This window comes from Rhinolophus hipposideros, assembly GCF_964194185.1.
Source record: "Rhinolophus hipposideros genome assembly, chromosome: 3".
Classification (NCBI taxonomy): domain Eukaryota; kingdom Metazoa; phylum Chordata; class Mammalia; order Chiroptera; family Rhinolophidae; genus Rhinolophus; species Rhinolophus hipposideros.
In genome coordinates this window covers 17,139,663-17,166,302 of record NC_138049.1, presented here as the reverse complement: position 1 = coordinate 17,166,302, position 26,640 = coordinate 17,139,663, and the positions used below count along the sequence as shown (strand labels likewise).

At 33.6% G+C, this 26,640-nt stretch overlaps 1 protein-coding gene across 3 annotated transcripts in view; it reads left to right on the top strand.

Annotated features, from left to right (window-relative positions):
• STXBP5 (syntaxin binding protein 5) overlaps positions 1 to 26,640 on the top strand; it is a 167,615-nt gene that overhangs the window by 51,920 nt on the left and 89,055 nt on the right. For all 3 annotated transcript variants that reach the window (XM_081032575.1, XM_081032574.1, XM_081032573.1), the window contains exons 7-8: positions 4,808 to 4,891; positions 13,935 to 14,058. In XM_081032575.1, coding sequence (XP_080888701.1) covers positions 4,808 to 4,891; positions 13,935 to 14,058 — 208 coding nt within the window. The remainder of the gene's footprint in view (positions 1 to 4,807; positions 4,892 to 13,934; positions 14,059 to 26,640) is intronic.

Here is a 26,640-nt window from a genome sequence, read left to right as displayed (position 1 = left end):
TCCTAACAAAAACTTTTCTTTTTGTTTTGAATTCTTTTTAGCACTTTAGTTATATGATTTTTGTAGCAGTTATTTTAAAATGCCATCTGTTAGTTTTTTTTCTCTGTATCTCATCTCCCCTAAGTTTTTTCTTTGTAAATAGCTCAGATGAATAATGTAGAGATTTTTTTAAATGTTGCTTAATTTTTTATACTCTGAAACCAGTTTCATACAGCTATGGCTATTATTAATTTAGTTTTGTTAAATGCATTTAAAAATAATAAAATTTCCTTTTCCCTGAATTTCTATTTCCTAATCCAAACTAATTTTTCAGGTAGTTCTATTTAATGATATTTTTCTACATATGTAATTTTATGATGTTAGCCTATGTAAATACCAGGAAGTTTATCACTATCAGAAATCAGTGAAGGGAAACTTGTGAATATTGTGAACAAGTTTGCCCAGGGTTTTCCTGTCCTCACTTAGTGGGAGTGGTCAAGCCTTTATGTTGTTTAACTGTTCTATTATTTGCCACTGGGAAAACAAAAGGACAGCTGTACTGTTTGGAGTTAGCTTATAATTATACAATTGTGTGTTTTGAGAGAAATTTTACATGAAGCAAATTACAGTCACCTATATCTTCATTTTATTTTCTTTGGTACAGATATTTGTGTAAAAGTTATGTCTTTGGCATGGTAACAGCTATATACGATGTCAGAGGGATAGTAGATTGGGAGGGGGCATTATCCCTTTCTGAGGGGTGTAAATGTCTAACTATTACATTGCTTTGTACATCTGAAACTAAAAATAATAATAGTAATATGATGATAATAATAATAATAATAATAATAATAATAAAAAGTTAAGCCTTTGGGTGGGAAGGATGGTGGGAAAATTGAAAACTCTTCTTTCTTCTACCTTGAATCAGTCACTAAGGCATTTCAGTCCTTCCTTTGCAATGTCTCTTTTCTTTTCAATCTCATTACGACCACTGTAGTTCAAGGCATTGCAATCCATTCTTTCATCATTTCCAGATCGATCTACCTAGAGTGCCATTTTAATCTTATTGCTCTCCTGTTCAAAAGCTTTCAGTGATTATGGGGTATCTAACAAATAAAATAACGTTTCCTTAAAGGTAGCCCTAGGTTTCATTATCTTTTAAAACAAAGCATCTTTACCTGAATGCTATGCTGAAGCAAACAGTTGTTGTTTCCCAAATGTGAGCTGCTCTTTGCTGCCTCCCTGCCTTGTTTATGTGAGTTCCTCCTTTCCAACATTTTCTCTCCCTCCAATGAATTCCTGCCCACATTTTAAGATTAAATATGTATACGTATGTGTGTGTATGCATGTGTGTGTATATGTATATTCATAATATCTTTCCTGATAATTCAGATAGAAAATGCTTTCTCCCACTTCCAAATTCATTAGCATCTTACTTGTGTAAGTTTTATGGTATTTACCACATTGCATTGTATTAGAAATGTGTGCATATGTCAACTCCGATGAACTTGAAAAACTCCTTGAACACAGAGATAATATTTATGCAGGTTTACATTTCCCTTAACACCTGACATTCAGAGTAAATGGTAACTGCTCAATATATACTTAATTTATTGAATAAATACATCACATATAACTGTTTATGTTTATATCATCCTCATTTTTTGAAACCTGGCATTATATTACTCTTCTTAGTTCCCAGAGTTAATCTCATGCAAATATTTTTGAAATAGGATGCTAGAATAGATTATGTTGTCTAACCTTTAATTTTTAATAGAAAAGTCCACTTTAACTACATCAGTGATTCCTATTACCAAAGAGTTGTGTGACAAGAAACATGTAAGGTGATAGGACAAATTCCTCCAAAGCTGACCTCACGGCTGATGCCACCAAATTAAGCAACAGTATTAGCTAAGGACGGTTAGGCATTACTGTAAAATTACTTATGATAGTCATAGTACTAGCAACATTTATTGAATTCTACTTTGTCAGGTATTGTGCTGACCACTTTACATATACTATTTCATTTGATCCTCCCAACAAATTTAGATTAGATATTTTCCATATTTTACAGATGATGAGGCAGAGACTTGGTGGTATTATGTGGTCCAGAGGTACAAAGCTAGATATTGGTGGAGCTGAGATTTTGAACACTGATTTCTCTGATTTGAACCCCAGAGTACTCTTCATTATGGTACATTTCCTCTGTAAGGTATACGAAGTGTGATAAAAAAAATACAGTGAATGTTTAGATTTAAAAAATTTATTATAGTAAAAGACACATTGCCATTAATCCCCCTCACAATACTCACCCTTGCTTCAAATACACTTATCCCATCGTTCTTTCCACTTTCTGAAGCAGTTGTGGAAGTCCTCTTTCATGAGTGTCTTCAGTTGCACTGTCATGGCTGTCATGATGTCCTAAATCGATTCAAAACGTTTACTTTTCCTGATCATTTTAACTTTAGGGAAGAGCCAGAAGTCGCATGGTGCCAGATCCAGTGCATAAGGTGGATGAGGACACACCGTAATGTTTTTATTTGACAGAACTTGCTATACCAGAAGCGATGTGTGACACGGAGCATTGTCATGATGGAGGATGATTTACAGCACACTTTAAACACACACCGTCTCTCATCTATAGCTCATACCCAACTTACTGCACCGAACAAGTTGAAACTTGTCACACACTGTTCACACTGTTAATGAGGTTCGATATGCTTCTTCCCGTACTGAAGATCCCTGCCTTTCAGATCGATGTCATGTGCCAGCAGCTTCGCCATATTTTTTGATCACACCTCGTAGATCAGTTATTGATGTTTTAGAGAGCTGTATTCATATTCAGTGTACTCACTGCTGCTTTTTATGACAGGAAATTAAAAGGAAACTAGTCAACACTACATAAATAACTAGAGTTATGAAAGATTGTAGTAAGAATAGCATTGACAGAACCTTCAAAATTTAAGTACTATATCTTTAAGTTATTATAACTTCCATTTTTTAATATTTAGGAGATTATGGGGGTTAAAGTCTAACTTGTTGGCACAGATTTCTAACATTCTTAGGATGTTAGAGCTGGCCTGAAGTTTGCTATAACCCTTTTATGTTATTAAGATCTGGACGGGTAAAATTATTTCCTTAAAATTACATAGCTACTAAGTGGCAGATCTAAGACCAGAGCTTAGGTTACCTGTGTCCTGAGCAATCCAGTGCTGTTTATACTGTACATCAGTTCTTAAATTTTATCCTTTTTCATCTCTTTTTGTATTCCTGGAGTTCCTCTCTTACTTTCCCCATCAGAAAATAACATATCTACGATATTTGGAAGGACTAGGTAAAGGTGAAGGAAACGAATACCAGTTTTTCTCAGGATTATAGTTTATGTAAGAGTGCCTTGGAAAGAATAGTTTGGGTTAGGGAAGTTAACTATACGCCATGACAAGGTGGGAAAACCTATTTGTTAGCTTCAGTGACTGGCCCTCCAAATGCACAATAGTCTGAAATCCATTAAATTGCTATTGCATTGGAATTACTGGGTCTGCCCCTAACTTTGCTCCTATCACAGATTATATGAATGATTATTGACATTCAAATGAGTGACCCAGGTAGGAAGACAGCATGTGCAAAGGCTCAAAGATAAGAGAGAGCATGAACTGAAGTATATACTAGACTCTATTGGATACAAAGTGTGTGGTAAGGGGTGAAGCTGGAGAGGGAAGCAAAAGTCAGACAATGATGAACCTTGTAAGTCGTATTACTGAGTTTGGACTTTATCATGTAAATAATGGTAAGGTATCAAAAATTTTTAAACAACAGCATACATTACATGATGAGGTTTGCATTATAGAACTGTTACTCTAGCTACAATATGAAGGAATGTGTTAAAGGAGCAAGGCTTGGAATCATGGAGACTAGCAGACTAGAAAAGAGATCTTTGTCTTTTTTTTTCCAATTATAGTTGACATAATATTACATTAGTTTAGTTTCAGGTGTATAACATAGTGATTAGATGTGTATATACCTTATAAAGGGTTCATTCAAGAGAGCTTTTTGTCTTGAACCAAGAGCAAGGTACTGGTGGTGGAGGAAAATAAATTAGAGAGATAATAGAATGTAATTTTAAAATTAGTTGATGATTTTACCCAATGGGGGAGAAACTAGAATTAAGATGACCGATGGGGGAGAAACTAGAGTTAAGACCCCATGTTTTTGCCTGAGCAACTTAATCAGTGTTGAGATAAGGAATGGCGAGAGAGACATTGCAATAGAGAATCCCAGAGAAGGAGGGTAGAGAAGAAAATAATTCACTTTTATACGCATTTACTTTGAGGTCCTTGTGGAGTAGGTAATTGGAGATGTGGCCCCTGGAATTATGAGCCTGAATCTTATGAGAGGGATCTAGGCTGAATGTAATTTGGAACTAATCAATATGTAGATGAATAAATGAGGTTATCTGGTAATGTGTTGAATTAGACAAGTTTGTAAACTTTAAAGCACATACAAATGTGAATTTGTATTGGTAATTTATTATGTTGTATTAATAAAAATGTACACTCAGAACTTCAAAATGGTACTCTTTCCTTTTTCAAAAAACAGTTACATGTTGAGTCCCAATCATCAAAGGCATATAAATATGTAATGCAGTATTTTCATTTGTCATCCATGTGATTAGTAATTAGCATCACAAATATTTAATTGTATTATAATTTGTACTTGAACCATATTACTGATAACAGTTATCTTTATTTTTAGCAAATAAATGTTTCATATGATTAATATTATTCCTAGGTAATGAAATGAAAAAAATTATTATTTTTTTTAATTACAGCTTTTGGTTGGCTATGAATCTGGAACAGTAGTGTTATGGGACCTCAAATCAAAGAAAGCCGACTACCGATACACGTATGATGAGGTAATAACATTAATTTTTCTAATCAAAAGATGTTATTATTTCTCTAGTTCAGAGCAGCTTCTCTAAGAATTTAATTGGTTTTAGTTTAGGCAACCTTTGTAACTGCAATAAAACACACAATTTTTTTTCTCCTTTGTAACTGCAATAAAACACACAATTTTTTTTCTCCTATAATAGATAATATATAATACCTCAAAAGATACAAAATATCTTTTTCCCACCCAGGGATTAGGCCATCCAGTTCTCTTACCCCAGATACCATACCAGTGTTAGCAGTTTTTCATGTATTTGTCCAGAAATATTCTGTAGTTTTACAAGCAAATGAATAAATGTATTCTATCTTTTATACAAATGTTTTTAGTATACTGTAGACTTTTATAGTTTGCTTGCTTTAAAATCCAAAAATACATTGATTGTGATTGATTGGTAAATCTTTTAAGTCTCTTTTAATCTGAAGGCCTCTCCTTTCACTCTTTGTGCTTTCCTACCTTACCTTATTTTTTGCCATTTATTTGTTGAAGATAGAGTCTCCCAAAGAATCGATTTTTCTGGCTGCATCCCTATTGGGTTTAACATCTTTTTTTGCCCTTATATTTTGTATAATTTGGGTAGTTTACTGAGGCTTGATCAAATTCAGGTTCATATTTCATGTTCAGCAAGATTACTTTATAGGTGATGCTGATGCTCTTTTATCAGGTGGATGTTAGTGTCTGTAATATTAGCAGTCAGTGACGTTCATGGCCTAGACCAGTTAGTGCAGAGTGGTTGCAAAATGGGGATGTTCTAATTCTATTAATTCCTTCTCTATTTTTATTAGCTAGAACACTTTAGTAAAAAGAAAGATTCCCAATTATCTACTATTTGATTAACAGTAGTACAGTTCATATAGGAAAGGTAGGATAAATGCTTTATTCTTTCCTTTTAGTATTTAAAGAGGTTGTTTTGTAGTAATCTCAAAGGAGACCAATTTGTTCTTGTTTTTAGTTTTACTGTGTACTCAAAAATTTATACCTATGTGATGTGCTTCAATACATTGAAATTATCTTTATTGATTTTCAAATTGTTTCATCTTTGGTCAGTGAACGTCCTTTAGTTAGTTCCTGAGTCCTTTGGTGATAATAGTTTTGGATAGCTTCTTTACTACCTGTTATAACAAAGTATATCTATTAATGTTTTATATTTCTGTCCCAAACTTAGACTAAGATCTTTTCCTATGAAACTATGGCTTCTCTCAGTGTATAGTGGTATATGGTAACATACTTTGGATACAAAGAGTATTCATGATTCCCAGTTCAATAAAAAGAGCCAAGACATCTTGTAGCTTATAAGGCGAGGTACCAGACAGTAGAGGACTGCCTAGAGAAAGAGTTTTCATAGTCTGTAGGGAGCTCCCCACCCCTGTCTTCAGTTGAATACCGATTAGTACATGGGTGTGAGGCTTAGAAAAAACCTTCTGAAAAGGAGTAGGTAGGTGAAACAATTCCCATAGTACACACAGGGCTAAGAATAGTTCACATTCCCAACAGAGTGGAGAAAACTTGTAATGCACAGTGTGTCAGGAAAAGCATTCACAAAAGTATTGCCTCTGTAGTGGGCCCAAACTAGCCCTACAGTAAAGACTGGCCTATCAAGCCTAACAAAGCTAAAAAACAGGCCTTGAAAAGTGCAAACTATTTCCAATTAATATAACTAAATTCCAGAAAAAAGGTTCAAAAATATGTCAAAGAATGTAGTAATCCACCATAAATTTCACAATGGCTGGCATCCAAATAAAAATTTATGAGGCACGCACAGAAGCTAGAAAATATTCAAAATGAGGAGGAAATGTACTCAGTAGAAACAGACTCCGAAATGACACACATGATAGAATTAGTAAACAAGGATATTGAAACAAATACAGTCATGCATCACATAATGATGTTTTGGTCAATGAACGATAGCATATACAATTGTCGTATACCATATAGCCTAGGTATGTAGTAGGCTGTGCCATGTAGATTTGTATAAGGACACAGAACACCTTTACAGTACTGAAAGAAAAAATTTTCAACCTAGAATTTTATGTCTAGCAAAATATTTTCTTCAAAAACAAAGGCAAACTACTTTTACACACATAGTAAACTCAAAAAACTCATCACTTGCAGACCTTCACTACGAGACATGTTAAAAGAAGTCCTTTATACAGAAGGCAAATGATATCAGGTGGAAATTTAGATTTACTCAATGGAATGAAGAATGTCAAAAATGGTAGATGAGTAGATACATATAAAAGTTTTTTACATTTTTAATTCTCTTTAAGTGATAATTAAATTGTTCAAACCAAACATAATAAAATGCATTGTAGGATTTATGGCATGTAGAATTAAAATGTATACAATAATAGCACAACGGTCAGGAGAGAGAGATGTGGTTGTAAGGTTATTATATTGTCCCTGAAGTGGCATAATATTACTTGAAGGTGGAGTATAATAAGATAATGATGTATGTTATAAATCCTAAAGGAGACACCAAAACAACAATAGTATCCAAACTAGTTGAGACAATATGGAAATAAAATGAAATTTAAACAATATTCAATCCAAAAGGAGGCAGAAGAGAAAAAAAGGAACAAAGAATAGATGGGAGAAATAGGAAAAAAAATAATCAAGATTGTAATTTAAACCCTCTATGTCAGTAATCATATTAAATGTAAATGGTTTAAACACCCCAATTAAAAGGCAAAGATTGTAAAAACGGATTAAAAAGCAAGGTCCAACTATACGAGTATGCTATCTAAGAAATGCACTTTAAATAAAAGACACAGTTATGTTAGGAAAAAACAGGTGAGAAAAGAAAAAGTAATGTTAGCACTAATCAAAAAAAAAATAGCTGAAATGGCTTTATTAATATCAGCAAAGTAAATACCAGAGCACTCCACTTAACAGAATACACATCCTTTTCAAGTACACATGGAGCATGCACCAAGACAGACCATATATTGTGCCATAAAATCAATCTCAATAAGTTTTAAGAAATTGAAATCATAAAAAAAATTATAATAGAATTAAATTAAAAATCAATAAAATGATAGATGAAAAATCTATGAATATTTGAAAGTAAAACAACGTACTTTTAAATGACCCATGGGTCGAAGAAGAAATATAAGAAAAAGGAAGTATTTTGAATGGAAAAATAATATTAAAATATGACATATTGAAGTGTATGGAATGTTGTTGAAGCATTCATGATAGCTTTTAATGCTTATATTAGAAAACAAGAGATGTCTCAAATCAATGTGTTCAGCTTCCAGCGTGAGAAACAAGAAGAGCAAATTAAATCCAGAGTAAGCTTTGAAATAATAACAGAAATATGAAACAAATAGCAAAAACATTTGAAAAAGTTGGCAAAATTAAAAGCTTAACTTTGTGAAGTTTAATAAAATTGATAATCACATAACCAGAGTGATGCGAAAGAAAGATATAAATTACCCATATCAGTCATGGGAAATGAGATATCACTTCAATTTCTGCAGAAATACAAAGGGACTGATAAGGAAATATGTACTACTTAATGTCGGTAAATCCAACAACTTCAATGAAATGGAAAATTCTTTTGAAGATATTAAATTCCTTGAAAGAACCAAAGCTCACTCTAGAAGAAATAGTTAACCCGAGTAGCTGTATATTTACTAAAGTAATTGAATTTTTGATGAAAAAATTTCCCACAAAGAAAATTCCAGGCTCAGAGGGCTCACTGGTGAATTTTACCAAATAAAACCCATGTACCCAAACTCTTCCCAAAAATAGAAGGAGGGCATACTTCTCAACTCATCCTATGAGGCCAGTATTATCTTGATACCAACACCAGAAAAGAAATTATAGGACAACTATAGACTAATGAATAAAGATGCATCAGAGATGCAAAGTCAGAAAATGTATTCTTAGTAAATATTAATATGTGTAATGACTAGATATTATGTTTAATGGTGCTATAAATGTAAGATCTAACTTCTAAATTGACTTGTAAACTGAGTAAAAGTTTCTGGCTCTATTTCCATGAGTTCATGCTGTTTTATAATATCATGCTCTTGGTTTATATATAAATGTTTTATATTTGAATCTTAATGCAGATTTTACCAAGTGTACAGTTTTACACATTCAAGAAATTATTATAGGAATAATTCTCACTCAATAGTAAGAGTTTAAAAATTTAAGGCCTTTATAAAAGACTACTCCTGTTTCTCCAACTTCAATATTTACATTCTGTTCAGTGGTATATTACTGCAGTCAAATTCAGTTTTATTACACTTACACAAACATATTAAGTGGCATTATAATATCAGTTCAGAACATTTCTAATATAGTAAAAGTTCTGCTTGGTACAGCTTTAATTGTTCACTTGGTCTCTTGAGGGTGATTTGGATGGATGGGAGTAATGGGAACAAAAGTTCATCTTTACCCTTAAGCTTTTGTTGCTTTGTAACCAGAGTTAGTACTTCTTATTGAAAAACTTTTTTTCTCACTTTGTTATGTCTAAATGATAGCTTTTGAGTGTACTTGGGTAGTATTCCTAATTTTCTACAGATATTTTCTGCATATGCTATTTCAATCTACAAAAATTATGTTTTTTCAAAGGACAAAATTTCATTTAGGCTATAATCAGTATTAAAACATCAGTATTCTTTCAATAGTAACCAAAGTGTTGGCAGAAATGAAATACAGCATTATTGATGTTTTAAGACAAAAATTTAATACTTATGAACCTCTTTATTTTAATGGTTACTCTTTGAGATATGTCTGGACTTATTATCAGTGACTTTTGTATTTTGGTATCATGTTGGCTTTTCCTAGTAGACTGAGAAGCAACTGATGTAAATATATATAGTAAAATACAAAGAAATAATATTTGTGTATTGCTAGCTCAGTGAGAACATTTGTATCTCAGGACTCTCAGAAGTCTTTTTAAAAACTATTGACATGTTTGTAACTCAACATTCGAATCAGTATAACTTGAAAGAATTTATATTTTTACAGATATTACTTGAAACATTCGTTTTAGGTCTTTTTCTTCAGTGTTTAGACAGGTGTTTTTAAGATAGCTTATTTTCTGCTCTGTCTCTCTCTCTCTCTCTCTGTCTCTGTCTCTTACACACACACACACACTCAACAAAGATAAAATACTATGTAAAAGAGTAAATGATTTAGTCACATTTTTAAACATATCTAAGAAAGTTCTACTTGGGTTTCATTTTTAATGGAAATGATGGTGTTTTCAATTTGTGCCTGTTTAAATCTTTTAGAGAAATTAACTGTAAATCATTTAATGTCCAATCTGTAATAATTTTATCAACTGTTTTACAAACTGTATTTTGCAATAATTGTTTAATTCTACAGTATTACTCTGGTCTCCGTTCTCTGGTGGAACTAACATTGAAATGTTCACAAGTGAAGATACTAGGGCCAAGCTACACAATTTAATGGATTCATATGTACAAGAAATAATTCATTCATTGTGCTAAGCATTCAATACTTTATTGTTTGATTACATGAGAATAATAAAACATAGTATTTTCAATATTTCTTTTCCATGTATTTGCAAGATTATTGTTTAAAATCAAAGCCTACGTTATAAAATTATTTTTTTCTTTTATCATTTTGTTCACATTTTTTAAGGGTTTTAGCAACAGTATATAATTACACCAAGAATCAGCATTGCTTTTGAATAGAGTATTAAGATAAATCTTATTTTCTGGGAGAACAGAAATTTTTGGTGTAAGTTTTCTAAAAAATATTAATCAGTATATGTATAATGCAAGAGCACTTGACTAAGATATGTGTATGTATGTATGTATATATGTATGTATGTATGTATACCATATTTTGCCATGTATAATGCACACTGCTTTGCCCAAATTCATGAGGGAAAAATAAAGGTGCGCATTACACATGGGTAGTACTAAATCCATATCTATATAAGTGTTTTTAATTCTTTTATTTATGCTTATGAATTAAAAGTGTAACTCTAGAAATCAATGACAATATCCATATGCAAAATAATACCCGGGAATACATTAACCAGTTTTGTTGTACTTATGACGAACTAGCAACAATGAAGAGTTCTTGGCCTTCTATGATGTGTAAATGCTGTAAATTTGTTACTGGTACATAAAATTTCTTGTACCTTGTATCTGTTCTGGTTAATTATTTGTTACATAAAATTTATTGTACCATAATATGTTAAAAAATAAATGCTAAAATTCATTTATAATACAAAAACAAGTACCTAAATGTAAACAAATACAAATTTTGAAATACAAAGTTAAAACGAAAGATTTTTTTCCCTGAGCGTTTGGGCCAAATACGTGGGTGTGCATTATACACGGCAAAATATGGTATATACAACTTTTAGTGTTAAGTGATTCTAATAATATTGATTAATTTGCTAAACCAGCAAATGGGAAATTAATTTTGCCATTAGTTTGAGTTAGTGAGTGTAAAATTTGATAAATAGCTAGCATGTTCTCTTTCCAAAAAAATTATTCTTCAAGATGCCCTCTTGATTTGATAATAGCAGACAACATCACATGTACTACTTTTGTTAAAGCCTATTAATTAGATAATACTGTTTGTAAAAAATGTATCAGAGTAGACAGTGCTTTGCTGGTTTTAATTTTATCAAGGATAAAAATACTGTTAGACTCTTAATCCATTAACTGCCTCATGAGCTTTTTTATAGTAAGATTTTTTTGTCAGACACTGCATCTTTTGTTGTTGTTTTTTTTAAGATTTTTATTGGGGAAGGGGAACAGGACTTTATTGGGAACAGGACTTTATTGGGAAACAGTGTGTACTTCCAGGCCTTTTTTACAAGTCAAGTTGTTGTCCTTTCAATCTTAGTTGTGGAGGGCACAGCTCAGTTCCAGGTCCAGTTGCCGTTTTCTAGTTGCAGGGGGCACAGCCCACCATCCCTTGCGGGAGTCGAACCGGCAACCTTGTGGTTGAGAGGATGTGCTCCAACCAACTGGGCCATCCAGGTGGGTGTTCAGTGGCAGCTCAGCTCAAGGTGCTGTGTTCAATTTTAGTTGCAGGGAGCGCTGCCCATCATCCTTTGCGGAACTCGAGGAATTGAACTGGCAACCTTGTGGTTGAGAGCCTGCGCTCCAACCAACTGAGCCATCCGGGAGGCAGCTCAGCTCAAGGTGCCATGTTCACTCATAGTTGCAGAGGACACTGCCCACCATCCCTTGGGGGACTGGAGGAATTGAACTGGCAACCTTGTGGTTGAGAGCCCACTACTGGCCCATGTGGGAATCGAACCGGCAGCCTTCGGAGTTAGGAGCATGGAGCTCTAACCACCTGAGCCACTGGGCCGGCCCAGACCTGCATCTTTTAAAAGAACTTCTAGAATTGTATATACTGCTCCTTTGTGGCTTATGCCAGTTAACTATACCGTTTCTCCACTTCGCTGTCCACTTTTTTCCTCTGCCCAGAATTCATCTTCTTCACCACTTTTGTAAATCATTTATTATGTTCTTCTGCTTTCCATTTCTTCTACTCTTGAGCTCTCTCCTTATCTATTTCTCTAATTCATCTCTATGGTTTTCCTTTTTTTTTTTTTTTAACTCGGGTAAAAACAAGACAATTTACACATAAAATTCCTCAAACCCCGATTTATGCTTTCTACTTTGTATTTCATGTCTTCTCCCATGAATTATTCAGGTTTGCTCCTAACCCACCTTTTGATTTTGAGCATTTGACAGATTTGGTTACTGAGATTTCTTGTTTCCACTTTGTTTACATAAATTCTACTTAATTTTCCTGAGAGGACTAAAAAGAAAGTATAATTGTATGTTTTATGCATATATAATTTATAGGTGGCATATATCATACACATATACTTTGTGTATATATACATATAATACACTATATATGCTATATAAGCATATATAATAAATTCTTACACATGTACTATACTTATATAGGCTGTATGTACAGTCATATTTATGTAACGTAGTATTACATGTAATAGTATTAGAGAAGGACTTTTAGAAAAAAGGAGAACTTGTATCAAGTTGGATTGTATTTTGAAAATTGAAGAAATAGCAAAAATTTGTTGATCTTTATTGCATGTAAAAGTTCATTTCAGTTATTTCTTTAGTTGGGTGTCTTCTGTAATATTTTTCTTACTGTTATCCAGAACAATTGTGAATCACTGGTCCCTACAATTTGAATGTTTAATTAATATAATAAATAAAAGTTGTATACATTTTGAAATAAAGATCTATATTGTTTTCTTTAGCACAATATAAATATTTGTTTTCCATTTGTATATAATATACATGCATATGATAATAAATTTATATATATATAAGATTAGATATTTTATTTATAGGTTTCAGATAACACTGTAGACCATTCTTGTATAACCCTTATCACTTAAAAAATATATTTAAATAGCTTTGTGAATAACTTCTTATCACTATTCATATTTGCAGAAATAATTCATCTGTTAAGGCTACTAAGGGATTGCTTATTTAAGATGGAGTTTGTGGAATGTCATATGTATTTTGGAATAAGTTTGTTACCGTTTTAAGATTTTATTTACAATTTTGTTAGAGATACTTTGAACCTAAAACATTGTGTTAAATATTGGCATTTAGAAAAATTCTTACTGTCTCTATCCATCATCATTTAAATTTTAAAATCTGATTCATAATATTAAATTGTTTCATTTAACTTAAATTTGTAAGCCTATGAGGAAACCATATAAATGGACATTGAATGAAATAATAGTAATTGTTGACTTTGTACATACATGGAACTATTATATCTTATGCTGGCTTAGGGAGTAAATAAAGTAAAAAGAATTAAAATAGTGTCAATATTAAATTAAATCTCATTTGTATTGCAAAGGGGCTAAATTATGAGAATGTAGATAACATATTGTCTTGGGAAATAGAAAAAATTAAATAAAAATTAATTACAAAACCAATTATAAATAGCTTGGTGTTTAAATAAATAAATTTTTGTTTTAAAGAATGGAATTCTTTACCCCTCTTCTATAGGCTATCCACTCTGTGGCTTGGCATCATGAAGGAAAACAATTTATTTGCAGTCATTCAGATGGTACCTTGACCACATGGAACGTGAGATCCCCTGCTAAACCTGTACAGACAATCACCCCACATGGTAAGACTGGATCACTTTTAAACATTATCTAAATTGTGATGCATAGTCAACTGTTTTGAGTTTGCTTGTTAATTTGTTTCTCTGTTTGTTTTGAGGATGAGGATGGGTCTTTCATTTTGAGGGAATTAAAAATAATTACACATACAGACATAATAGGTAATAGATATGTAACCATGTAATAAAATCTCAAATTAACTATATTTACAGTTGAAATAGCAAAATGAACTTTGAGAAAATGTTAATTTCTGAATATTGTTTCACTAGTAGTCCAAAAAGTAAATAATTTTTCGAGTGATATAAGGACTTACTTTAAGCTTTTGTTATTTTAAAGGTATCAATTGCAAGTTGCTATTGTACATATAAATTTTATTGAAACACTCGGAGCTTTATAGAAGGTAATTTTATACATTAAAGTGTTGTGTTGAGGAATCCCAATATCACCCCTAGTTTGATGATTCACTAGAAACAGGACTCAGCAAAAGAATGCAAAGCAAAATCAGTAAATGGAAAAGGAACATGGGGTGAAGTCTGAGGGAACCAGGCTCAAGCTTCCAAGAGTCCGCTCCCAGTAGGATCACACAGGACATGCTTACTTCCCCTAGCCGTGAATTATTACCACATGTGTGAAATGTTTTCTATCAGAGACGCTCACCTGAGCCCAGTTGGCAGAGTTTTTATTGTAGTCATTTTGTAGGCATCTTCTGCTTTAGCACTTAGAAAATTTCAGACTCCCAGAGGGAAAGCAGGGGTTCATCATAAACCACAGTGTTTGTACAGACAGCCGAGGTACAGTGTGCCACCCTTATGAGTGTGGGAATAGTGGGAACCATCTCAAAAGCCAAGTTACCAGATTTAAACCTATAGCTAAGCTCTTAGAAGCTGACCTTTTTAGAGATAGCACCTCAGGCCTGCTATCCTTTCTGCACAACTAGTATGATACTTACAAAATGTAAAAGAATATTTTATTATGGGATTTATTAAAAACAGATTATGAAGACATTCTTTGAGTTTTGGATGGAGCCCAGGAAATTTGTATGTCTTTATTAATCTGCAGTCTCTACCCCTACCCTAAGAAATTCTTACCCAGCAAATTTAGGGAACTTACAGAATCTGTTCTTTAATATGGTAGTATATTGAAAAATATCCTTGTCGCTATTACTAATATTTCATTGATTGCTTTAAAATATGAATGCCTACTTTAAAAAAAATAATACATTCTGAAATATTGCAATGAGAAAATGAAAGAAACAGTAAAACTTAACATTTATTTTAGACTTAAGACTTAAGTCTATGGTAGAATGGGCTTTTAGCCTTGTCTGTTTTCTGGTAAAAATAACAATTCTTAAAGTCACACATTGTGGTATACTTTACCACTGCTGTGTGGTAGGTAGCAGGCAGTTTTCTGGAAAATCATTTATTTTAAATTTGCTACAGATCTATGTGTGCGTGTATCCAGAGGATAGCCCTATGACAGTAGGTTCCAGTGTTTCTTACTACATTTTCTGTCTTCCTTCTGTTATTAGTGCCTTGTTCACTAATCTTAGTAATGCTCCTGAGAATTCCCATAAATCTTAGGCTTTACCAACCCCATAGGAACCTAGGAATCCAGAAAAAACAAGAAAGTAGATGATTAGTTTAAGAACTTGTCAAATCCAGAAGACAATGAAACTAATATTGAAGATGGTAAAAATAAATATTAGTTTTTCACTTTTAAGTTTATTTAATTTTCGGTAAGAATAGTATAAAAATATTTTTTTGTTTTGAACCATTTAGAGTAAGTTGTCAAAATACTGCCCAATCACCCCCAAATATTCTAGTATCTATTTCTTACAAATAAGGATGTCCTCTTATATCACCAAGGTTTGCCTTTTATCAGAAGAATCTATATGTAAATTCCATTTAGTTGTCATGTTTCTTCAGTCTTTTCAATCTGGAACAGTTTTTGAGACTTTGCTTTCATAACTGACAAATTTTGAGTATTATAGGTCAGTTATTTTATAGAATGTACCTCAACTTGGTTTTGTCTGATGTTTTTCTTCGTGATTAGATTCAGGTTGCACATTTTCAGCAGGAATATCCCAGAAGGACTGATGTGTCCTTTTTTGTGTCCTCTCAAGTGGAACTTGTGTTTGACTTGTCCCATATTGGTGTGATCCCTTGATTAAGCTTCTGTCTGCTAGATCTCTTCATTATAAAATTATTGTTTATCCCTTTGAAATTAATAAGCACTTTTGTATTTGTAATCATAAATATATTGATTTGAAGGAGCATTTTGAGACTGTAAACATACTGTTCCTCATCAAACTTTACCCTCTGATTTTAGCGTCTGATGTTCCTGGCTAAATTGTTACTATGTTTGCCAAATGGTGATTTTCTGTTTAATCTTTATCCTATTTTTATACTAAAAACGTATGTCCTTGAAAGCAGGCTGTTAGAAGTGGCATAAGTAAGTCTCTGCAGTTTGTAGTGTCTTAGCAAAAGAGGGTCACTAGCTAAAATTATTTTTAAACAAAACAGAATATTTGATTGAATGTTTTTTGTTCTTTTTTTTCAAAATTAGAATCCAAACAAAATGTAAGTAAAGTAAAATTTTTCTGTGGCAGGTGTTACGAAGTAGGATGGCATGTGTTACATAGTATAGCAGTCTGAAATGTAGATGATCAGAAGTATTTTTTATAAAATACGAATTATTCATAAAATATGAATTATCTTTAGTAGTAGTATTTACTGCTTACTGCTAGTAGTAGGTAGCATACCAAAGTTAAATTTATGTTGATAGCTGAATTCAGTGGCAAAACAAAGTACATTTTTATACATTAAAATACAAAAATACATTTTTCATACCATAACAAGCTAGCATATATTCTACATGTGCCATATTTATCGTATATAATTTTCAGTACACGAAATGTCTGCTTTGATGAATTGAAATTTAGATTTTTTTCTTCATTACTATTGTCTGTTCTCTTGCTCTTACTTTCTAGCAAACACTTATGGTAAATTGTTTTAAATATACTAGATTTTTAAAATTTTCTTCCATTTGGGTTTTTTCATGTTTAAACCCATTTAATGATTAAGTATCTTATTCTTAAAGAAAAACATTCATAAGCATTATCTTCATAGCCAGAAACTGATTGTACTTTAAGACTCTTACCTGTACTTTACTGTGATATTTAGTGTTAAGAATAGCTTCAGATGTCCTGAAGAATCTTTTCAACAGACATAATATTACATCAGCCTAACATGGGGTTTTGAAGCCAGTAGATCTATGGTCAAACCTTGGTTCCATAGTTTCTGGCTCTGTGACTTTAGGAAGTCAGTTAACATTGCTGAACCTCTGCATTCTCATCTCTACATAGAGATAATAAGTGAAAGTACCTGGACATTGTGATATGCTATACGTAGGTAATTATAGTAAATATAAATCTGGATGTGTTATTTACTTGGTAGGATAGAACCAAAAGAATGTTAGATTAGTTATCCCCACAATACCAGGGGTGCCAAAAAAAATGTATACACATTACTTATATTCATCTTTTGTTACTGGCATATATCGAGTATTACAATTTTAATAGTTTTTTCCTTTCTTAAAATGTGTATACATTTTTTTGGACCTTTTGTGTATACATTTATTTATTGTTTATATTGGTTTATATACCGTATTTGCCGGCGTATAAGACGACTGGGCGTATAAGACGACCCCCTAACATTTCCACTCAAAATACAGAGTTTGTTATATACTCGCCGTATAAGACTACCCCCTCTTCCACACACCTTCCACACACCAAATAACTTTCAGTTTAAAATTTGCATCATACTTCTTTCTTTTGGCTGGTGCCATGATAGGGATGATAGGGGTTTGACTGGTCGACATTTTCTATGCTGTACTGTACAATGGTGCAGTATTGTGGTTGGCTGTTGGCTGTATACAAAGCCTGATTTGATTGGTCCCTGCTCCCTGTTTGCCCGCCCTGTCACTATAGCAGTCTGGTCCACCCTTGCATCAGCATCTCCCTGGGACCTCACTAGTGCGCAAGTGTGAGCTCTTCAACATTCTAACAGGCACCATGATAGCGCAAAATCGCGAATCTTCAATGCATATGTAAAGAAATATACGGTAACCCGAATTTACCACACTCGCAAAATCGCACACAGCCGACCATACACCCAGTATGGTATCGCGATTCGCGATTTTGCGCTATCATACTGGGTGTATGCTCGGCTGTGTGCGATTTTGCGAGTGTGGTAAAATCGCATAACAGCAAAATCGCATAACAGCCGAGCATACACCCAGCAGCGCTGCTGATGCCTGAACGGTATGTGGAATGAAGTGGGCGGGCATCGGGAGGCCACTATGGCACGGGGCAAGCACTATGGGCAGTCTATCTGAAGTGTACCTAGCGTATAAGACGACCCCCCCACTTGGAGGCATATTTTTCGGGGCCAAAAAATCGTTTTATACACCGGCAAATACGGTATTCATTTATTTTATGTGGCTTTTCCCAAACTTACTTGATTTTAACATCTTTTATTCACAGAACATCTTGTGGTTCTCATGTTCCATGAAGTACACTTTGAGAAATGATGGCCTAGTGCTGGAACTATAATTGGATAATAAGACAGTTCTCCAGATTTGCTAGTTATGTTCAGTCGTTAACCTCGGAGGGCATCTTTCGTTGCTAAAGTTGTTTGATAGTGGACTCTTATTCTGAGGGACATAGCAGTTGTGTAGATAGGATAAAATGGACAGCAAAGGAGAATAATTTAAATTCATTTAATAATTTTCTGATATAATACAGAATAATTTTACTATGTCTATCAAGATGGTTGATAGTAATAGTTTTTTCAGGAAGTCTTTAATATTCTGTGTGTCTGACATTATTCAACGTATGATTTTTGACTAAAACAGAGTGATAGTTCCATTTAATCTAGTTTTTATGACTATCAAAGAACATTTCCCTGGCAATCAGACAACCTGGAATGTAATTCTAGCTTTGTTTTATATGAAATACCTTGTGGAGATAATGACTGTTTTCTGGGACTTAGTTTCATCATATATAAAACAGCAGGTTAAATGATGTGTGAAATTTTGAGCATATGTGGAAATTAAGCCAGATTTGGTTCCATCTATTGACTCTGCAAAGTCATCTTGGTCGGCTCTAAATCTGTCACTCTCTTTTGGCCTCTCTCTCTCCTATGACAGATGGGCTTTCATTATTTAGTAGGGAAGAAATTTGATAGCCCTAGAATGGCTCACATACATACCCTGAAGTAGTCATCATGGCTAAGTGATTTGCTGGCCAAGGACCCCATGGGATCTCCAGGAATGTGCGTGTGCGTGTGTGCACGTGCGTGCAGAGTTGAGATTTTCTGTGATTGTTATCTTTACCAGAATCAGAAATGAAGATGCAGGATGGTCAAAATTGATAGGTGTCCACTATAAGTAGTGTCGTTTTTAAATTTAGTTTCTGGAGTTTATCATCAGTGCAATCAATCCACTTATCAAGGAATAAACCAAGATAGGTTTAGTCTATTGTATTAAGGGTCACTGAAGAAAAAATAAAATCAAAGTTCACATAAATAAAAGTCATTTTAATATTTCATGCATGTGACATACAAATAATTTTATTAATCTACTTTTAACATTCACCTAAAGCATAAAAATTCAATAAATAATAAAACCATACCTCAGTTCCTTATATAGCTCATTGCAGAGTTTACCTGTTTATATATTTGAAAGGCCTTACAAACTCCACAGAGCTTATTCAAATAAGGCTTTCGTTTCAAAGCAAAGGAGGTGGTGCAGGAGGAGAAAGAGCGGAGACAGGCATGCTGAGGGACGCCCCGTGTGCAGGCGTCCATGGGCAAGTATCTACGTAGGATTTTGCCAAGTTTCCTCACTCCAACCACCGAGATCTGACTTCTAGGAATGCGAAAAGAAACCCAAGAAGGCCCTGTAAATGATAAAGTTGCTCTTGCCAAACCTCTTAGGCAAATTGCCAACCTTCAGTGAACTACTACTCTGGGGTCACCAGGGGAGTTTGGGGAGTTTTGGACCTTGAACAAGTACATTATAAATCCCACTGCTTTTAGCTAAGAGTCAAAAACTAGGTATTTAGTTGTCTCCAGCCCACTCCAGCTATAAATTAATTCTAGTTGTACTCTCATTAAGGAAAGAATACCCTCCCCATTTTGGACTAGTATTATTAACAATGTAATTCTCCAGTTTGAATCATTCTATTTTCTAGAACATCACTAGAAATACAATTTTTAAATTATATGTGTAATTTTTAAATTTACTATCATGTTTTTCCCGAAAATAAGACTTAGGCAGACAATCAGCTCTAATGCATCTTTTGGAGCAAAAATTACTGAGACCCGGTCTTATTTTACTATAAGACCAGGTATAATGTAGAATACCGGGTTTTATATTAATATTTGCTCCAAAAGACCCATTAAAACTGATTGTCTGGCTAGGTCCTATTTTCCGGGAAACATGGTAGTAAACATGCTAATAATAGTAAAAAGAAACTGGTAAAATTAATTTTAATAATACATTTTATTTAACCCAGAATATACAAAATATTGTCATTTCAATAATGTAATAATCAACATACAAAATTGAGATATTTCATCATTTCTTTTTAACTCTTTGAAATCTAGTGTGTATTTCATACTTAAAACACACCTTAACTTGGAATAGCTATATTTGAAGTGCTTAATAGTCACATGTGAGTGACATGTGAGTACCACACTGGATAGCCAGCTCTAGCTTGAGAATATAACTGCTATTGTCATGAGCGGGACACAGCTATCAAAGGAACAGTTTCACACACATTTGTGTCTTTCCACAGTGTCAGACTTCATTAGAATAAAGCCATGGATCTAGTCCTACTGACTCAGTTTACCATCAGCATTAACCAAGGCTCCAGTCAGAGAATAGCCTGCAATAGTCAAGGCAGAGAGGTTTCACACAAGAAGGTAACACAGATTTGCAAGCAATAAGGTTGGCAAGGCGAACAGAGTCTTATAAAAGAAGGATGAGAGAGTCCAGTGTTCAGGGACAGTCCCTTTGGTCGGCGCCTCAGGCTGGTGAGACTGTCAGGAGGCAGGGCTTCAAGCACTCCGTCTGGGACAAGTTCAGGTGCGGCTGTCAGCTCATGAGGTGAGGCCTGAGTGATGGATGAGCCATCAGAGGGCTCTGATTTTATGCTTAAGACTGGGTGCAGTGCACCTATCTGCACTCCGATAAAGCCATCTAGATGGTCACACTCCACCCTGCGTCTGGAGTTACCTGGTTAGGGCATTCACTGGGTACGCCTTTCATGTGATGCTCTGGCATGACTGTTACTTTGTGACTGACATAGCTATCAAAATTACTGAGTCCATTTTGTGTTCATAATTAATGCTGTATACATGCTGTGTGACAGTTGTATCAGTTAGAAAATGTGTTCTGGATGCTAAATGCAAAATTAAAAATTTAGAAAGCACTTGTTTTTGTCCATGATTTTTACTCATTTTTTTACAGTTAACATTTATTTTTCAATTTTTAAAATTTTTATTACATTTATTGGGGTGACATTGGTTAGTAAAATTATATAGGTTTCAAGTGTACGTCTCTATAATACATCATCTATGTATTGCATTGTGTGTTCACCACCCAGAGTCAGTTCTTCTTTCATTACCACATAGTTGACCCCCTTATTCCTCTTTTACCACCCTCCTTCCCCTTTACCCTATGGTAACCATTAAACTGTTACCTGTGTCTATGATTTTTTTGTTTATTTGTTGCTTTCAATTTTATATCCCATATGTGAGTGAAGTCATAGGGTTTTTGACATTTTCTGTCTGACTTATTTCACTTGGCATGATAACCTCAGGATCCATCCATGCTGTCGTAAATGGCAGTATTTCGTCTTTTCTAATGGCCAAGTAATAGTCCATTGTGTATATGTACTACCATATTTTGCCGTGTATAATGTGCACTTTTTTGCCCAAATTTGTGAGGGAAAAATACGAATGTGCATTATACATGGGTAGTACTAATTCCATATATATAAATGTTTTTAATTCTTTTATTTGTGCTTACAAGTGTAACTCTAGAAATCAATATTGATATCCGTATGCAAAATAATACCCTGGAATACAATAATCAGTTTTGTTGAACTTGATGAACTTCCAACAGGAAGATTTCTTGGCCTTCTATGATGGGTAAATATCATAAATTTGTTACCGATACATAAAATTTCTTGTGCCTTGTATCCGTTCTTGTGTTTTGTAATTATTTGTTACATAAAATTTCTTGTACCATAATGTTAAAAAATAAATGTTAAAATTCCTTTATAATAGAAAAAACAACCACGTAAATGTAAACAAAAATTTTTTGAATTAAAAAATCAAAGCAAAAGACTTTTTTCTGAAAGTTTAGGCCCAAAATGTGGGTGCGCATTATACACTGGAGCGCATTATACATGGCAATATACGGTGCATGTTCTTTATTCAGTCATCTATTGGAGGACACTTTGGTTGTTTCCAGGTGTTGGCCATTGTGAATAATGCTGCAGTCAACATGGGGATATGTAGATATGTCTTTATGGATAAATGTTTTCAGATTTTCTTGAGACAGATACCCAGAAGAGGGATTGATGACTTGTATGGTAATTCTATTCTTATTTTTTTTGAAGACCCTTTGTACTGTTTTCCATAGTGGCTGTACCAATTTACATTCCCACCAACCGTGTATAAAGGTTCCTTTTTCTCTATGACCTTTTTAACACTTATTATTTGTCCTGTTGATGATAGCCATTGCAACAGGTGTGAGATGGGATCTCATTGTGGTTTTGGTTTGAATTTCCCTAATAGCTAGTGAAGTTCAGTATTTTTTCATATATCTGTTGGTCGTTTGTCTTCTTCTGAGATGTGTCTTCAGGCCTTCAGCTCAGTTTTTAATTAAATTGTTTTTTATTGTTGAGTTGTGTGAGTTCCTTATATATTTTGGATAATAGCCCCTTATCAGAGGTGTTGTTTACAAATATCTTCTTTCATTCATTTGGTTGCCTCTGTTTTGTTGGTTTCTTTTGCTGTGCAGAAGCTTTTTAGTTTGATATAGTTCCATTCCTTTATTTTATGCTTTTACTTCCATTGCCTTCGAGGTCAAGTTCATAAAATCCTCTCTGAACCCAAGATCCATTAGTTTAGTACCTATGCTTTCTTTTATGCAATTTATTGTTTCAGGTCTTATGTTTAGGTCTTTGATTCATTTTGAGTTGATTTTTGGTATGTGGTGATAGATTGCAATCTAGTTTCATTCTTTTACATGTGGTTTTCCAGTTTTCCCAGGACTAGTTATTGTAGAGGCCTTATTTTCTCCATTATCTGTTTTTGGCATCTTTGTTGAAAATCATCTGCCCATATATATGTGGGTTTTTTCCCCCTGGATTCTCAATTCTATTCCATTGGTCTCTCTGTTTTTCTTCTAATACCATGCTGTTTTGATTACTGTCACTTTATGGTATGAATTGAAGTCAGAGTGTGATGCCTTCAGTCTTGTTCTTCTTTGAATTAATTTGGCTATTCTGTGTCCTTGTGATTTCTATGAATCTTCACTCACTTTTAATGCCTCTTCATTCATTTACTCAACAGACATTTATTGATCACCTCCTATATACCAGAAATTAAGTACTGGAAATATATTGTCATTGACGAATTCATAGTCCAGTGAATGAAAATAATCTATAAACTGACAAATATAATACATTATGATAAGTGCTGATAAAAGCATACATAGTATGAGGTGGAAACAGAACTAGTATGTTTTTGGATAAAGGGCGTGGGAAGATTTCACAAATTCAAGTTATATGAGCTTGATCATAAATGGTGAATGGTGTGTTAAGAGATAACAAAAGTGCATAAAAGGTCATTTTAATGAGAAGGTACATAATCAAAAGCACAGTGTTCTTGTAAAACTGCAACTAGTTTAATGTGACCAGAGTTTAGAATTCCTATGGGCAAGTACAGTAAACAAAGACAGAAAAGCATGCAGAGACATGAGTGTACATCGTAGTACACTAAAGAGTTTGGACTTCATGATGGAGACCTGGTAAATGATTTTACCATGAGAAACATGACATTTACATTTTGGAAATACTGCTTTGATGGTAGTGTATTAGGTGAGCTGGGCGTAGAAGAGGGAGGCCAACTAGGGAGCCATTGCATTGTTAAACAATAAATCATGAAGATTTCAATTGTGACAGGAAACAGGAAGAAATGGATATACATTAATTAAATTCTGGAGTTGGACCAATTAATTCACTGCAGCCGGTTGTTTTATGGGAATGGGAAGCAGGCATATAAGAGAGAAGAAGAAATCAGATATGATGTGGAGGTTTATGTGATTAATCAAGTGAAGTTTTATGATTAACCAGATCTTTTCAACAACTTACTAAGGTAGTTCACAGATAGTTGAAACAAAAAACACAGATTTTTGCTACTTTGGCATAGCAAGTAAGAAGTAAAATGATACTCAGTGGTGAAATCTGGTGATTCTCTAAACATCCTTTCATTTGTATGGCTTTAGAAAATCTTAGCTAGTGCCTTATTACTTGATTTGATTTAGAAAATACTTAGTCTTGGATTACAGATGAATAAATTAACCTTTCTGGAATGTAAATAATAATTCGTGGTATAATTTTAAAAACCTGAGTTGAAAAAAATCAGAATATGCAGATGAAAAGGACTAATTTTCAAGCAAGATTAATGAAGAAAGATCACTATACAAACTGCAACACTTTTGATTTACAGAGATAGTGAAACTACACTGTTAGCATCCTTGCAGAGGTGGAAAAAGTGTACGTATAAATAAATAAAAATTAGACTGCTTTAAATTTTATTATAACTATAAATGCTAGACACAGACAGCAATTTAAAAAGACTATTGAGCAAGACAAAAAGTTAAGATTTTTGTACCTAGCCAGGTTTTATGGAAAAGGTTCAATAGCTATAACACCCAGTGCCCTTCTTTAAAAATAGTTTCAGCCACTGAAGGATTGCTGGTGAATATTGAAATAGGTTAAATTGAGTTGTATGTGAATTATTGTTTTACTTCATCAAAAAGTATGTACTACAATAATTTTTGAAAATAAATGTAAAATTCGGATCTACAATTCTAAATTCTGTCAGTTGGACACTTCCCTTAGAGCTTTGGGTAATAGAAGATAAAGACTTGAGGTTGGCTTTCTTCAGAGCCAACATTTGATTCTTTACTGAAAGGTCGTATGTCTCTGAATAGATTAAAATAGATGTTGAAATTCTGAACTTTGTTCCTTGTACTGCACGAGGGACTACTTTTCAGATTTAAACCTTCTTTTCCATGCCTTTTTTTTTTCCTTCCCTTAATTCCTTCTCCCACTTCAACAATCTAGTCTTCTCCCCCGGCAGTCCTTTCCAATCCCTTATTCTGTTACCTCTATAACTAATCACTTCTTGGTTGTTATACGGGGGGTGTCAAAAAAGTGTATACAAGTGGACACGTTAGTCAGTGTTGTTCAAGCAGTAGTTCGCTGTAATCAGAAGTGTCTGGACGCTGATGGTAACCACTTTGAGCACCTGTTGTAATTGCAGAAGTCAAACGTGACTTGTATTCATCTTTTGTTATTGGTACATATTGAATATTACAATTTTAATAGTTTTTCCTTTCTTAAAATCTGTATACATTTTTTGACACCCTCTGTATATTGGGATGGCAGAGGTTCAAGTTTCTACTACATCATCATTTCTGTATGAAGAGGTGAAGAAGTGATCCCCTAGGATCTTAGGTTAAGGCAGGGTTTGATGTTCCAATACCAGCTGATATGTGTGTATTCATAAAAATTTAATGTAACAAAGGTAGCATTTCTTATTAGTGGGAAAAGCTATGATGGTTCATTGTACACTTTAAATATGTGCACTTTATTCTCTGGCAGTTACAGCTCAAAAGCACTATAAAAGTTGCCCTGAAATAACTGATAATTTAATCATTATTAGAGAAAAAAATGCCTTCCCTATACCAAAATATATTTCAGAAAATAAATAAATGTAATAAATGAAACTATAAAGCAATTACCAGAAATGGGGAAAAAAATTTACGATTTTTGTGTAGAGAAGAACTTCCTAAGCATGAAACCAGAAAGAGGAAAGACAAAAAAAGACTGATAGTTTTTACACACACACACACACACACACACACACACACACACACACACCATCATTATACACAAATGGGATCATATCATACAAGTCCCTTCTCCCTCAACCTTCCACTAACATTAGCAGTCCAATCCCTTTTCCTGTTCCACCAGCTATGTCAAAAATCTTACAGGTGTTCTTCTAAAATATATATATTTCTATAATAATATATGTTAACACACACATATAAACACATGAGATTTGGTTTTGGTTATTGTTTTACGTAAAATAGAATTATATTAGCCTTTTTTGCATCTTGCTTTTCTCAATCCACTCTACTTTAGGAAAATCCCCCAGTGCCATGTCATCTGGCATAGCTCTAATTCCTTCATTTTACTGGCTGTGTAATAGCCAATTGTT